The following is a 15,907-nucleotide window of genomic DNA, read 5'->3' on the forward strand; positions in this document are numbered from 1 at the left end:
TCCGCCTGCCCGCTGCGGGCCCGCAACTTTCCGCGGCCGCGGGGCACAACAAAGGGCCGCTGCCCCCGGGCCGGGGCTCGGCGGGACCCGCGGCGGGTCCCCTCGGACAGCGCGGCGTTCCCTGCGAATTTCACTTGTTTCGGCAGAAATCGCCTTTTCCCCATCCAGGCGCGGTGCCCCGTGGGGTGCGTGGGGCTGGGTCCGAGCGCTCCGGGCGGGGGTCCCGGTACCGCCCGCCGGTCCCGGCCGTGCCCCGCCGCTGCTCCCGGTGCCCCGCGGGTGTCTCGGCTGGTCTCTGTGAGCCGGTCCCTGCCCGGGGTTTATGGGCACCATTTGGGACCCTTTTACACTTCCCGTATGCAGATGCCGCATCTGCACTTGAATGTCCCTGCCAATTTTTATGGTTTACAATTGCATTTTACCATCTTAAGGTACTCGGGTTCTCTACAAAGGGTTTGCTCAGACAAAAGAGGCTTTTTATCAGGCAGCATCCTCGGTTTTCGAGATACAGGCGGTACCGAAAGATAGGCAGTGTGAGAACTACAGAAATGGGCATTTCTGTAACGCCCTGATGTGTAATGTGGAGTTGTCCCTGGAAGCACTTTATTCCTCTCACTTAATTAGATGTCCATTTGGATGAAAGACACTTAATACTCTTAGATACTTTAATAACACTCTTAATACTTTAATACAGCCTTAATACTTTTTGAACTTTCTGATTTAATTTGTGAAGTGTCTGTTGCTTTAGTGTCCCTAAGAGTACAACGATATTAATGCTTTGTCTGCATTTGTTATTTTTCCCACAGATGTGGGATTTTGGGGGAAATCTCTTTTGATTAATCAGATTAGTTTAAGAGTTTCTTGTGTAGTTACTTCTTGTGACAGACGTAGCTGTGGCTGTGGTTAGGCTTTTGAATGGGTGATGTAACAACCTTTTACTACTTTGCCTTCAAAAATCTGAAATACTGGTGCAGTGTTGAGACATTGCTTGACCTTCAGTCTTTCTAAAGCCTCTGGGGGAGGAGCAGGAAAGATTGGGTCGTTAATTCATAGTTTTATAAACTACCTGCAAATTATAATGGCAAATGAAGAGTCTGAATATTTCGTTTCGTTAAAAAAAAATTGTGCTACTTTTGATACCTTGAGGAGCAGCATCTTAACTCTTAACAAAAACAGCAAAAATTGTATGAGGACAGAGGTATAAAAGTCAGATTGTGTTCTTGGTGTTAAAATGTTAATGTTAAAATCATTAATGAACTTAAGCTCTGCACGTGGCTTCTGTGTTAACCCAGAGTAAACTGCTGCAAGTTTATTGGTGCCTTCAGTGAGAGAAGCCTCAGGATAACTTTGAAATGCAGGGGCGTAGTTTTATTTCAGCAGTTATGGGCAATTGCAGCCTCATTATTTGAGGGGACACTTGACGTTCTTAGAACATAAGATGATGGTTTTCCCTTGCCAATTTGAGCACTTCCTCTTCCATGTTTCTTCCATGTAAGAAACATATTTTGTCATTGAGCAAATCAATGGCAAAGCATAAAAACAGGGTTTTTAAAAAAGCAATTTCGTTAAGGCATTAATTTTTCCTGCCCATTTAAAATCTGTTTTGCTATAGCTTCAGTTGGCATTTTTTTCCTCTGGGAGTGAGACATGATGGCTTTTACATAGTTTTAATTATTTTATGTTTTAGCTGAAATAGGGACACAACAGATTATCTAGAACGAAGGTAACTTTGTTGTGTGTTGTGGTCTTGGAAGAGAGATTTATCAGGAAACTGTTTGAATTTTGTGTTCCCGTAAAACTGTCAGAGTTTCAGATGGGCAGATTGCTGATCTGGATAAACTTCATACCAGAGAAAAGAGGAGAGTTGTCAGAGCACAAAGAATGTAAGGTTTTCAAAGAAAAATCCCTTTGCCTGCATCCCTTCCCTTTTCCACAGCATTCCCAAACTTTACTGGCACACAGTGACATTTTTAGTGGTTCTTTATGCTTGGTTGCTTTGCATCTGATGAGATAAGCCTTTGCTTAACAAAGACTATTTCATTGATATAGTTGGGTCTTAGTTTACTTGCTATAAACATTTCTTTGAAGATTTAGGAAGAAAAACAAATGGAGTTGTCGAATGGCAACATGCTGAAGTCAAATGTCTCTGAATAAACAAGAAGCTGCAGTGTTACTTCAGCTCAACGTTGCCTTGTTGGATGTGGATGTCTCTTGCTTTTGTAAATAATAAAAGAAAATAATGCATAGGATTCTGAACTCAGTTCTCTGACTTGTAATTTAGGAACAACTTAACTCCTTTGTTTGATTTGATGGTAAAGATGGAAAAACACCTCTTGGTATAAAGTTGGAATTCGGTATTGATGGCTTCTGTAGATCATTAATCAGGAAAATGGGTTTATGCATGCCTTTTTGTGCTGAGCCCAGGACTAGTGCTGTATGTTGGGCAGATGCAGTGTATGATGTGACACTGCAACAGCAGGATTTTTTTCCCTGCTTTTCTATAAAACAGTATAAAGATACTGTATTATACAAAATGAGGGAGCTTTCCCATCTGGGAGACTAATTCTTGATTTTTGGGAAGCAATAGCTATCTTTCTGTCCTGCCTCTGGCAAGTCCTTTGTGGTATTTCTTTTTTTGGTGGGGAAAATATGCAAGTGGTTTATTGAATTACTGTTCAACTCCTACGTGGTAGAGCTTTGAACAGATGCATTTACACCAGCATTCTGTGAGAATGGGAGCACAGTTTATCCTGCTGATAAACTGCCTATTTAAATAAAGCCTTCAGCAGTGTAATCTGGTAATTCTAATTAAGTCATTTACATAGGGAATTGGCCCAGGGTTTCATCAGATGGCTGCTGGGGAGCTGAAATGCATTCTTTCCCTCCAGCTGTATTAAACCAGCCTTTTGATCCTGTCCTTTTTTTAGCCTTTAAGCCAAAGTGGTTATCACTGTGCAGAGTTAATTGAGAAAGGGAAGTTGGGGGACAAGGGGACCCTTCAAGCTTTAGCTTTGGTCTTAATTATCACAGGTCTAATTACATAATTAGAAGAATTCCAGATTATATGTGTTGATAAAAATGATTCTGTACAGGTTTTGTTAGAAAGAGGAAATACTCCACGGAGAGGCTGGCTTCAGTGAAGTTCTTTATTGGTAAATGATTGCCAGTAACTTATCTGGAAAGCAGTATATGCCTGGAGTATCTGAGTTCTCCCCCAGCAGTTTGATAAGGAGGTTTCATTTACCCAGGGTGGACCCCCCCTCCTTCAGAGAGCACAAGTTACATGTCTAACTTCCATTGCCTAATCATCCCAGCTGTAGGCTTGAAATTTAAACTTGGAGAAATGTCTGGTCAGTGTGAAAGATTAATTTTTAAAGCCCTTTTTCCCTTTGTTAAAAATAAAAAGCCAGTAAAGATCTACCACAGCTCTAATGCCAGGCTGATTGCAAACTGCTGTGATGTCCTTGTCTGGAAATAGCTCCCAGCTGAAACTTGAGGGGAAACCTTCAATAGATTTTATGGGAACGTAATCTGGGACTGTGACATCCCTCAGTCTAAATCCTCAAATTCTTTTGTTGGGTAGAGCCCCCCCAGCTGTTCCTGCAGGGAATGTGGGTTCAGTGGTGGTACAGGTGTGGTGGGCTCCCTGCACTGCTCCAAACCTGCCTGTGCTGCAGCCCTGAGCTGTGAATGAGCAGGGGCTCCTGTCAGTGTTAGGGTTTATTCTGATTATTGCTGCAGGGTTTACCTGCAGGAATTGCTGCAGAGCCTCAGATCCCAAAGTCAAGTGATTTAATGATGGCTGTCGTAGCTGTAGTAAAAACTTGTAAAAGAACTCTGAGTCTCTGAAAGTTCTGCCAAACACCAGCTTGTCCTCCAAAAATCTCTTCATTCAGTCTCACAGCTGTAGCTTTATGTTATTTGGCAATACTTACAAGGAATTATTCCTAAGTATGTTGTTTCAGATGTCTTGTGAGTGCTTTTGCCAGGAGACTCTCTATCCTCTGCCTGTTTTATCAACACTGCTAAGGAAATGCCCTTTCTGTGGGTCACAAGCAGGGGTTATTCTTACCTGCAAATTTTACTCATGGTGCTGTTCAAAATTGAAGGTAAGGTGCCAGTGTTGGGTACCAGTTTGCTGCTGTACAAGCTCAGGGTGTGGCTGTTTTGCTGCTGCTTTGTGAAGCTTTTCTTTGCCCAGTTCTGTTTTCCTGCTTACCTGGTCCTGCCAGTTGGGTCCATCACCGTAACACTTGAGCTGACCTTTAGTATTTCTCTTGGATTTACATAAGGGCTCTGCTCAGTGAGCTGTCCCTATCACAGGATGATATCCATAAAAATGACATTTCCTAGTCTTGAAAAAAAATCCCCAGGCCCATTGGAGACATGTGAAAAGGACACCCAGCAGGAAGAGAGGCCCATGGCCTGAAATATTCATCAATCATTTTCCTGGCACCAGGAAACCAATCAACTCTTCTAAGGGGGAGAGTGCAATCAATCACACAATGTGGGAAACGGGGATGGCCAGCCCTGCCAGAAATGTTCCTGCATGTGGACTGGAGGAAAGGGCTGGCCCTTACTCACAAGTGGTAACTTACACCCTTGTGCAAGGCTTTTGTAAAAGGCACTCTGTGCACACCATAGGCTGTGCTGCATTGCCAGCCCCAGCCTGCACTCAAGGTTTTGTTCTTAGATTTATTTTTTTTGTTTACCTCTTTTCTGTAGCTGGTAGGTGAAGGGTTTGTTTCTTCTTCCCAAACCTCCATGTTCTGAAGTGGCAGGTCCAGCAGCAGCATGTTTTTATCTAGAGGATCAGAATTTAAAAATTTTGCCCTTTTTTAATGAAAAAAAAGTAAGTTTGAAACAGCTTCTATTGCAAACTGGTACTGGGGAGGAAATGCATCCCTGGGTGTTTGACATCTTTTTCTATCTTTGGGTTATGCTAAAAGAAGTATATATAGATTGCCCAATAATAAGTTAACTGTAGTTGTCAACATCTGTAGGTATTTTGTTGTAGGATAGGGATTATTTGAATTCAAGTAAGGGTTCAAATAATAATTTGAAATTCAAATAAGAAATACTACAAAATATTCCTAGTAAGATGCTATAAATTGAAACAAGATCCCTGTTTATAGCTCTTGATTTTTCTAGAAAAACCTCTGCAATAGTTGCTACATAAGAAATGCCATCATCATGGCAAAATAAATGGCAGTGCCACATCCTTTCTCTACACCTTTAGCCCAGTGGATCATGCTGGGATGATTTTTCCTGAGGAGAATGAGATGTTTCAGGCATAGCCATGGTCTGGGTGGGGTTCAGGGGGTCCAGCCTTACCCACCACTGCCCAAGCAGAACACGACCATCTGTGGAGCACCAGTGCTGGGCAGCTTCAAAAGGGAGAATATAAATAGGTCTCCTGTAGCAATGTGTGTAACAGTTATTTGAAAACTGTAAAACTTGTAATCATATGTCTTCCAAGATAGATTTTTAAAAAGGCAGAAATGTGCACTGTCTTTTAATGAAAATTAGCAAAACATGAACTGCTGTATTACTTAATTTAAAGTCAATTAAGATTCAGATTGTTCTTCAGAGCAGCAGTGTATACTAACTTCAATCCAAAATTAATTCCTCATTGATGAGATTAGGAGCCTTCTCTTCAAAAATGTAGATATTTTTCTGCATGTAAGGTAATTTTCTAGTACAAGTGGAGACAAATATCCACAAATATCAGGAAGGATGTTTCAATTCTGAACAGCATTTTTCTGTCAGACAGTTCCTGATATGCTTTTTAAGATCCTTAGATGTTTTACCATAATTAAAAGCTACTAAGAGGTGTGGCATCCTGCAAAATGAGATTATAGCAATAGGCAGACGTGGCTGGAGTGAGCCCCAAAGAGAAAGGGAAGTGTTTCTGGAATTGCAAGCAGCAGGAGCTAATACGGTTTGCAAACATGGGAGACAGTAGGCAGAGAGGTAGGTGGGGAGAAAGAATCAAATTTCCCTTGATTCCTGCCCGTTTGTAATCCCTATCCCTGGGAGGCCAAATGCTTAATGTGAGCCTTTCACTCCAACAAAACCTGGGCTGGGAGGGAAGTGCTCCGTGGGGCTCTGGGCACTGAATTTCATCAGCAAGATGCTCGAATCAATAATGGAAGGAAAACCTGAAGCCTCAAGTCCTGGTCAGTTATTGCAGCCACAGGCACTTGCAGGTGGTCTGTGGGAAGTGGAGACCCCCCAGAGATGAGGGAGCCACACCATCTCTGCTCCCACACTGGCAGGTGCCCAGTCACAGGGGTGTTTCTAACCTGGTGCCCTAGTTGGGTACACTTGCCCCTGGGAATGCTGGCTAATTTGCAACGTGATTTCTGCCATATTCTGTATATCACAATGTGCTATTATTTATCAGGAGATCACTATTAATCTGTGTTGATGTTAACTCTTCAAAAATAGCATCTATTGTATAATCAGTCAATTCTATTTTTTTTTTAATGTAGGTAATTCTAGTGGACTCGAGATGGATTTTGCTAAAGTGATATGCCTTGTGTTGGCCAACAGTTTATCAGTGATCAAAAAGTCAATAAGGAATTTCCCCAGATTTACAGACTGATTATGCAATTGATCTTTCAATATTGGAGTAGGCTGGGCTGCCTGGTAGGCAATATCCTAATAAACCAAAATGTCCTCCAGGTAGAGAAGATGCAGAGATCTCATGTCCAGGGACAAAGGCAGTGTGTGCTTGTGGGCTGGGGTGCTGCTGAGAGGCACTGGATGTGAAACAGAGACATGGTCACCCTCTTTTAGGACAGGCTTTTTTCTTCATCATAATTTTTCTAAAAAGCGTTGGTGCTTGACTGTGTTTTCCCTTTTGGTAGCCTAAAAGTCTGAAATAAGATGCCAAATGTGCATGAGTCCCCTTTTGAGGAATGACCTGGCTGGGAGCTGCCCTGAGCTTTGCTGTTACCACGAGCTGGCTGAGGGCACTTCCTCCACACCACCCCATTTCTCAGGAGCAGACCTGCTGAGCCTCTCAGGGAAGCTTTCCAGAGCTCCCAGAAATCACAGAGGGCTTCTGGAAACCCAGCCCATAGGGGATGTGGTAATGCTGATACCACAGCAACATGCATCTCCTTTCTGCTTTGATTTTTGTGCCTCAGGAGGCATGTCAGGAATCCTGTGACTTTTGATGGCATCAATAAATCAGATAGCATGCTGACAGAATTTTACTGGAATGTAAACAGGCATTTAAAATAACAATGTCTGTAGAGAGTGTATTGAGGTATACAGTGCAGGTACAGGGAAAATTCATCTCTGTATAGGTTTCCTTTAAGTTTTGTTGGTAATCAGGAACTGGGATTATTTTCCATGTAAATGAAAATAAGTAAAACTATTTCTCATGAGATGACCTTATTTCCCACTCCTCTGTGCAAACAGTGTGTGTTTTCAGTGCTGAGGTGAGACAAGCTCTCCCCAATGTAGGGGAAAGGGGAGGAATGTCTCTGTATAGTAAAATTTAGCTGATAAGGGATAATGAATCACCTTTAACTCTGCTGAATAGTAGTTGCTCTGGGGAGCTGCAGGCTGGTCAGCCTTGTTTCAGTCCCCCAGTGGGAAGGGTATGGAGCAAATCCTCCCAAAAGGCATTTCCAGGCATTTGAAGGACAGCAAGGTAATTGGGAACATTCACTGTGGGTTTACCAGGGGGACAGATGATGCCTGACCAACCTCATTCCTTATGTGATGAAAGGACTGGATCCATGGATGAGGAGGGAGTAATTCTGTCATTAACCTTAGCATTAGGCAAGGCTTCTGCTCCAGGCTCCCCTGTCATCCTTGCAGGCAGTGTGGGTGGAAACCCGGGCTCTTTGGTTAAAGGGTGGCAGTCGAGTTCAAGCACTCACTGGTGGCCATTATGCTGTGATTGTCCTTGGGAGTCAGTGTTGGGGCAAATGCTATTGAGCAGTTTCATCAACCGTGGGATGGACAGACTCCTCATCCTTGCAGATACACCAGGCTGATTCTCTGCAGGGCACAGCTGCTGCTCAGAAGGACCTCAATAACCTGAAGGAAAAGGTTGATTGCAACTTCAGAGTTAAACAGACACAAAGATGAAGCCCTGCACCTGGATAACCCCATGGAATGGTGCAGGCTGGGGAGCAGCTCAGCTCCTGGAGAACCTCACAGCTGAGTCAGGCTGGGCTTGTGACAGCTCGTGGCCATGAGCTTGCCAGAAGCACTTGGTGCCTTCTGTGGGATGTGGCAGAGCCACCTGTGGAAGGCTGTGCCTGCTGAGCCTGTGCCACCAGCAGCACTGGGCTGTGCCCCACAGATCTGTGTGTGACTGAGCCTCAGCAAGGGGGGAGCACCTCCTGCTCCTTCCCACCTCGGGCATCCCTGCAGTGCTCAGGGATTGGCACTGCTGGGGAGGGGGTACCACAGCTCATCCTCAGAGTCCAGTGCTGTGTCACAGTTCAGGCTAAGTTCATTTCTAGGAGTAGCCCATATACCCCTTTAATTAGCATAAACAGGGACAAGGGCAGGCAAAGGTCAAGAGAAGTTCAAAATACTATAATCTCTTTTTGCTGGTGTTCCCAAATGTTCCTGATCATGCAAAGCTCTCCAAGCTGGCCTTGCCAGTGTGTTTACCAGACCATTGTAAAAGTCAGAACAAGGCCTGGCTTGATACAAGGGAAGTTAGAAATCAAGGGGTTGAGAATAGGTAGCATTGTTGCTTAAAACAGGAGAAATAATTGATTTATGTTATGGTGGCCAATTAGGCTGTAAAGTGAAAAACTCTTAAAGAAACCCTGTGGCTTCAAGGGAGCTTTTTGCTCTGATTCCTGCTCAGCAAATGGAGGTACCCCAATAAAGGTCATCAGCTCCATGAGCTGAATTATTAATTCCTTTCATGCTACTCAGGGCTTGTAAACAGTATATAATACAGGAAAACAATTGGCACTGTTCACTGAGTGGGCAGAGAGGTCAGGAGGTAAATACTTGTATTGGCAGCAGCCACTCTTCACAGCTGAGCAGACTTCTGTCCTTTTCATCTTTTTGAGCAAACCACTTTCCAAAATCTTAGTCTGGTTGTTAGTCCATATCTCTTCTCCCTTAGATGAATTGTTTTTAGGAATTTAATGGATTACATATAACTATAAAGATAAAAAGGACTGGAGGGAAGGGTGATTACAGATAGGAGAGCAAGCCAGCATTGCTGTGTTACATAAACAGCTGCCTTTTTAATATTGAGAGAAATTTTTAAATCCATCTATTCAAGGTGGGGTGTAGAATAAGCAGTTGTGCTTTTATGTACTTACAAAAAAAATCAAAGTGTGATTTTGAGATTAACATGTTATAAGTACCATCTGCCAGCAGTAGCTGAAGACCAGAAATGTTGATGTATTGCTGCTCTTGCATGCCACAGCTGTGCCATGTTCCTGCAGCACAGGGTGGGACATGGAGGGAATTCTAACCTCAAACTTGAGCAGTTGGGTGCTGGTGAGCATGGTGTCTGCATTGGTATTACAAATAGTCATTAAAACACATCATTTCAAGTATGAGCTGAAATTTCCAAGTATGGCTGGGAAATAGTTACAAGCTACACTTTATTGTTTGCAGCCTGTAATGTGGCATTACAGTGAACAATCTAAAACTTCAGGACTTAAGAGAATTTTTACTGCCTCTCTCTAAACACTTCCCACTCAGAAACCTCTCTTCAGAAGGCACATGCATTATTTAGTTGCTCTTTGAATGATACTTGATAAACTATTCCAGATGTTGGCAGGTGTAGCTTACTGCCCTAAGTGACTGTTGCTCTCACAGCAGCTTCTCAAGTGCCTGCCCTGTGCCATCTGGCCAGTGCTGGGCAGTGACCTCTGTGTGCCAGAGCAGCAGGTAACCTCGGAGTGACCATCTGCTGGCTTGGTCCCTCAGCCTCCCCAAAAGCCACATTGTGCTCAGTGCTGACTCTGCACCACTTTCAAAGAGAGTCAGAGTAACTTTGACCTGCACTCGTTTTTTGGCTTATTTTGGATGTATGTGTTTCATTAGGCAAAAGTACAAAACTCTTTCCAGGAACCTGAAATGGCTCCACTACATATGAAGAATCTTTTATTTATTTACAAAACGTGCATAATATATGGCTTGCTAGTTCCTAAATTAGGAAGGCTATAATATTAAGGTGGAAAATAGGAAGATGCCAAATAATTTTTCTTCTCTGAGCACATCAGACCTGTGCAGTGTAATCCAGAGCCTGCTGGGAGCTCTGCAGTCAGTGTGGCACAAGCAGCTTCCTGAGCACTGCTGCAAGAGCCAAGCAAGATTATAAATTAATGTGTAGATGTTCTAGGCAGTAAATGCCATGGTAATTCAGTGGAGAATAGGACAGAAGCCAGGGCACTGCTGAATAAATCTGTAATTGTGTTTGCTGCTGGTCTCAGCTATGGCTGGTGTTTAACATGATGAACTAAAGCTGCTGCTTTGAGTAGCTGCACCGAGGAGGCTCAGAGTGGTACCAGAGTGTGGCAGGAGGATTTAGTCAGTGGTGCAGTGTCTGCTCTCACGTTCTGTAAAGATGGGCTGCTGAAGTGTTTACTTTTGTTTGTGGTTTGTCTAATTAGAGCAGAACTTTGCACTTTCAGTGTAAACAGTGGTCCTCAGGGAACTGCCTGCTGCCTGAGAAATGGGAATTGCAAGAATGTGAAAGGCAGGATTTGGGCTGGCAGCAAAGCCTGGCTGTGGGCTGGAGCTGTGCTTCTGGGGCTGTGTTCTGTGGTTAGGAATGTAAACTTGGAGTGTGCATTTATTGGGTGTTAGAGCTAAACAAGAGTTACAGAATATATAATTATGTGAGACCTACCAGCACCAAATCATGGAGATGGAGACTGAGCTACTCAACTTGGGTTTTGGTGGTGGTGATGTGCTGAGAGGGGCTGTGGTCTTTTGAGAGAGACCAAGCTAAAGAATGCATCTTGGCTTTACCTAATCTTGGCTTAAAACTGACCCTGTTAGTGCAAGATGGTTTTCTCCTGATTTGGGTCCTGGAAAGGTAGGTCCTTTCCAAAACACAGAGGGAAATCTGGCATTTGTTTTTGATCATGTTCTGACTTTGAGGGTTTTCACTGGCAGACACAGGCAGGAAGTTCTCTTTCTTCTTTCAGCTGTTAGAAAATAAGGCGTTGGAGTGGCTTGTGCTTAAAGTGGATTTAAGCAGTGGAGTTTCTGATGCTGCTCCAGATCAAATTCCAGCAGCTTGACAGTCTTTGGAAGAAGATCTCTCTTCTGATCAGGAATCTTTTGAAGGTTCACTGGACACAGATGGGAGATCATCATGTCCTTCCATTCCACAGTAATGCTCTGCATACAGTTTAAACCTGATGTAATTTAGACTTTCTTTGTGCTGGAAGTTGCTCTGAATTGATATTCTCAAACCATCACAAGTTACAAATTACTAATACAACTGCTGAGAAAAGTAAATCTACAGATAATGTATGATAGAAATACCTTGAAAGGGGGAAGCTGATGCTGGTAAAATTACCTGCTTCTCAAAGCAGCTTCCTCAGGTGATTGCACACATGTGTATTCAATTTCAGTGTAAATTAAAGTTTTCAAAATAAAACCTTCTCAGTAACCTGCACATCACATCTTTCTTTTCATCATTTTCACTTTCCCATTAGCTACAGATGTGGAGCAGATGAGTTCCTCTTCTCCTGTCCTCCCTATGAACTCCATGGGCAGTAAGTACCACTTTTCTTGCCATATGTGACCAGGAAGAATTTCTCATTCTAAGATAATCCAGAGATGTGAATTGATACTGTGGTAGAGACTTTGAGAAGTTGATAAGCTGATGCTTATTCATGGAAGTGGGTTTCCCATAGCTGAGAGCTGATGAGGTATTTCTCACAAAAGCAGCTCAGACCAGGTCTGCACATCACTATTTACACCAGCAGAATGCAGGTTGTGTAAGATCTGTTGCCACTAGAGATATCTCAGTGAAGGAGATGCTTGCATGAGTGATAGAAACCCCTGAGGTGATGTAAATTATGTTGACATGGCAGTATTCTTCTGTAGTTTCATTATTACACTTGAGAATCTATAGCCTGGAATTTCTCATGAAACTGAGAGCAGTTGATGAAATCCTCCTCAATTTCAGGGTAATTCTGGGCCTGTAACTTTTTGAGAATTTGAAAACCTGAGCTGATGGACACCTAAAATGGTAGGAATTCAGAACTCCTTCGTAACACTCCATCTAGTGGCATTTGCTGTGCAGAGGGACCAATCGATGGGAATCCACTAGATGGCAACAGGCCCTTGGCAGACTGGTGGGACTGGGAAACCGTGTCCTTAGCAGGGCTGAGAACCCCTCATCCAGAGCAGCTTTTCATCTCATTGTTTGGAAACTGTGGATTTTTCAAATGTGCAGAATTTCAACTGACAGCTCGTTTCAAAAGTAATGCTCAGATGTTCACAACTGCTAAAAGCCTCCCAGACCCAGGACATGATCCTTTCCATGAGCCTTTGTGCTGGTGGACTTGCACTTTTACTGGAGAATTGTGGTTCCTGTATGAAGGGAATGAAAATCTGGTTCCTTCCTTTATGGTGATAGCAGCCCTGTGGGATGCATGCATGGTAGGCTTTGAGTTGTCAACATGTGTGCAGTTATTTGCCTGTTGATTGATAAAACACATCTTTGTAGGTATCTAGCTAGGTTTTCATGCAGTTTATCACTTTTATATGGAAACAGGTAATTTCATGTGCATCTGTAGAATAATTTGTCATCTACAGACATGTACAGTTCATGACAATATATTGGCTAATATTGAACCTTTGTGGCTTGACATAGCTCATATTTACTCTTGTGCATTGACAGGTATTAAAACATAACTAAATTTTCCATAGTATTCTCCCAGCAGAATATATCTGCAAAAAGAGCAGGGCTGTCCACCATGAGCTGACTGACCCTCTTTCCCCCTTAAATAATTGTATGTTACTGCCAGTGTGCACTTGTCTAGTTACAGCTTTCATGTCTGTTATCTTTTGCTAAACTGAAAAATGCTTGTCTGTTCCCTATGAAGATATTTATATAAACTTCTGATAAACTAAATAAACCGAGCTCCTCGAGTTCTTTGATGTCTTGCTGTCTCTTGATCACCTGGTCAGTGGCCACTCTGGTCAGTCACGAGGATGACCCAGCCCTCACTGGCCTCTGCTGTGGATGGAAGAGCCCTGGCAATTCCTGCTGGGCAGGTCCCCAACTGCTGCAGCTCCAGCTGTCCCATGGCTGTAGTGGCAGCACTGGATGTGTTGGTGCTCAGTGTCACCCTGATATGCCCTGGGGCAGGGGGTGGTGGCTCTGGTAGCAGCAAACAGTTGCTGACACAAACATCTAAAGCTTCCCGAGCATGGATTTGAAAACATTCTGAACATGCCTGCTAAACTGTCTTTCCTTAGTTTTTTTCCCTTGCTGTCTCCTTACCAAAATTAAAGCAAAAAAGAAAAAAACTGAAAAAAAAAACCAAAAAAACCCCAAACAATAAATCCTCTGGAGGATTTTTTTCAGCCAAGTAGGAACACAAATTTTATCTATACATCCAGTGCATTTGAGAGGTGTGGAATGTCTGCTTAAGCCTTTGGCTTGTCATGCATTGGCAAACTGGGGTATTGGCCCCTGTACTTTTCCTTGTTTATCTGAAATGTCTTATTCAGACTAATTGCAGTGAATTATTTTCCCTTCTCCTTGCAGTAAAGATGAACACCTCTGTCAGGACTTCTGTATTTTCTACTTTCATGCAAGTATACATGAGGAAAACCAGTTGGCCAAAATGTCTGTTTAAAATGACACAAAAGTGCTTTCTTGTACATCATGTAAGATGTCTCTGGAAAAAATCCAAATTGTGCACTCTCACTTCCGAATGAGTCTGCCAAGCATGCTGAAAAATTTGAGATTTCAAAGGCGGAATGTCAAACTGCATCAAAAATTAGTCATTTGTCTTGTTTTCATAACGTTAAAACAATTTGGCAGGCATGCTTTTGGGCTGTTCACTGTTACATGCTGTGGTAAATCCCTGTACCACCACACTTACCCAGGCTGTCAGTGCAAGTGCTCTCTGTGGGGATTGAAAAGGGCTCTTTGCTATCAGACTCAGGGAGAGGGGGGATTTTTCCTAAAATTCCACTTTTGCAAAGTTTGGTCTGTTTAGTGTGTAGGTGTAGAACTTGGTAGAGCTGTTCCTGTGTAAAACTGAACAAGTTAAAAGTCTTTTAACAGAGCAAGCAGCTATGTTTTGAATATTCACCAAACTGGAGTTTAGAAGTCCTTGGTGAGTTGTTCTGACTTGAGCTGTACAGAGGGGCTCGGTTCCTGTGGGATAGCAGCACGGCATGTCCGAACAGGCTCCTTCAGGATAATCCTGTGAGCAACTGCAGGAGCAAACAAGGTGTAAGAGAAGTGCTTGGACCCTCTGCTGCCCAGGGAATTGACTGACAGCACTGCTGAACATAGTGAGATCCACCATCCCTGCTCTGAGTGGTGTGGGGGCACCACAGGAGCCTCCCTCCTTTAGCCATGGCACTATCCAGAGGCAGGGGCATTTCTGGGAACAGGTATGACATGCCAGTCATGTGGAAATACTTGGAGGGCACCTCTTCTGTCTCAGGGCAGTGTCAGGTGTGTCTGTCATGCAGAGATGTGTCTGCTCCTCCCTGCCTGCCCCAGGCACTCAGCTCCAGCTCCTCACCTTTCCAGTATAACTGAAGCTGGCCCTGCCCATCACAGCCCTGAAGAATATTCTCTGCAGCAGTATCTTAAATCACTATTTTCTGCTTTGCTTCCTCCCATTCTCATCCCTGTCAGTCCAAAGCCCCACAGTTCAGTCCCTTTTCATCTCTCACTGGTCTCTTTGTAGGACCAGTGCTGTTCCATAGCTTGGCTTGGTCTGGAGGAAGTTTAATTTCCTATGAGCTATAGGTTTAAACTTTACTGACTGATTTACCAATTGGTATCACTTTTATTAAACTGAACTAGTTCCTCAACTGTTCTGCTCCTTTAAAAATCCCTGTGCATTTAATTAGCACTCAGATTTCCTCTGAAGGAGCTGGATGATGTGTCCTGAACTTCTCTGGTGGGACAATGGCACAGCCATAGACCCACCTTACACAGTTTTGGGAGGCAGAACTTGGATACAGCATTTCTTTGGCAAGTGTCTCTTTTCTTGCTGGACAGGCCACCCTGGCCATGTGAGTGGATCCTTGGCTGGCTGGTCCGCAGTTTGCATTCATTGATCAGTGAGTTGATAGAAATGAAAACCCACCGACAGCAATGAATGTTGATTGCAGCCATTAGATGCTGAAGATGCTCCACCACGGTGATGGTGCTGTCACTCTAGAGCAGCCCAAGACAAAATTCCCTGGCATGTGCTTTGGGTCGTTCCTTATTTTATGGATTCTGCAGTCCCTGTATGGGCAGATCAAATGCCTCACCCTTGTGAAGGCACCTGCTGCCAGAGCCTGCAGTCCTGGTCACCAGCTGGGCTGGAAAAGGCTCTCTGTAGGTACCACCGAGGTGGCCAAGCCCCTGGCTTTCTGTGCCTTTGGAAGGAAGGCGTTTCCCTGCTTGCCTGGCTGCAGGGCAGCAGCCTGAGCAGCGGGAGCAGCTGGACCTGGCCAGGAGGGAGCCGCTCCTCGCCCGGCCCTCCTGGTGAGCAGCTGCTGGAACCCAGTGCAGGTTCCTGGGAGCTAATGAACTGACATTCCAAAGCTCCTTCCAGCAAAGCTCAAGTTGCCAACCCAAATGGAAAGGTTTCCCTCCTGATCTGGCGTGTATTCTGCTATTTTGAACGTATACCATGCTCAGATTTGTTTCCAAGTGTCCCATATGGTGTGGATACATTCCTGCTTTTGTGCTGCCCATACA

General features: G+C 43.9%; 1 protein-coding gene across 3 annotated transcripts in view; it reads left to right on the top strand.

The window, feature by feature from the left end:
• The window catches only part of NR6A1 (nuclear receptor subfamily 6 group A member 1), a 73,436-nt gene that overhangs the window by 239 nt on the left and 57,290 nt on the right, over positions 1-15,907 (top strand). For 2 of the 3 annotated variants that reach the window (XM_056504990.1, XM_056504991.1), the window contains exon 2: positions 11,673-11,732. The exons of the other annotated variant lie outside the window; for it this stretch is intronic. In XM_056504990.1, coding sequence (XP_056360965.1) covers positions 11,673-11,732 — 60 coding nt within the window. The remainder of the gene's footprint in view (positions 1-11,672; positions 11,733-15,907) is intronic. 3 annotated transcript variants of the gene reach the window in all.

The sequence above is a fragment of the Oenanthe melanoleuca genome, chromosome 17 (assembly GCF_029582105.1).
Source record: "Oenanthe melanoleuca isolate GR-GAL-2019-014 chromosome 17, OMel1.0, whole genome shotgun sequence".
Taxonomy (NCBI): Eukaryota; Metazoa; Chordata; class Aves; order Passeriformes; family Muscicapidae; genus Oenanthe; species Oenanthe melanoleuca.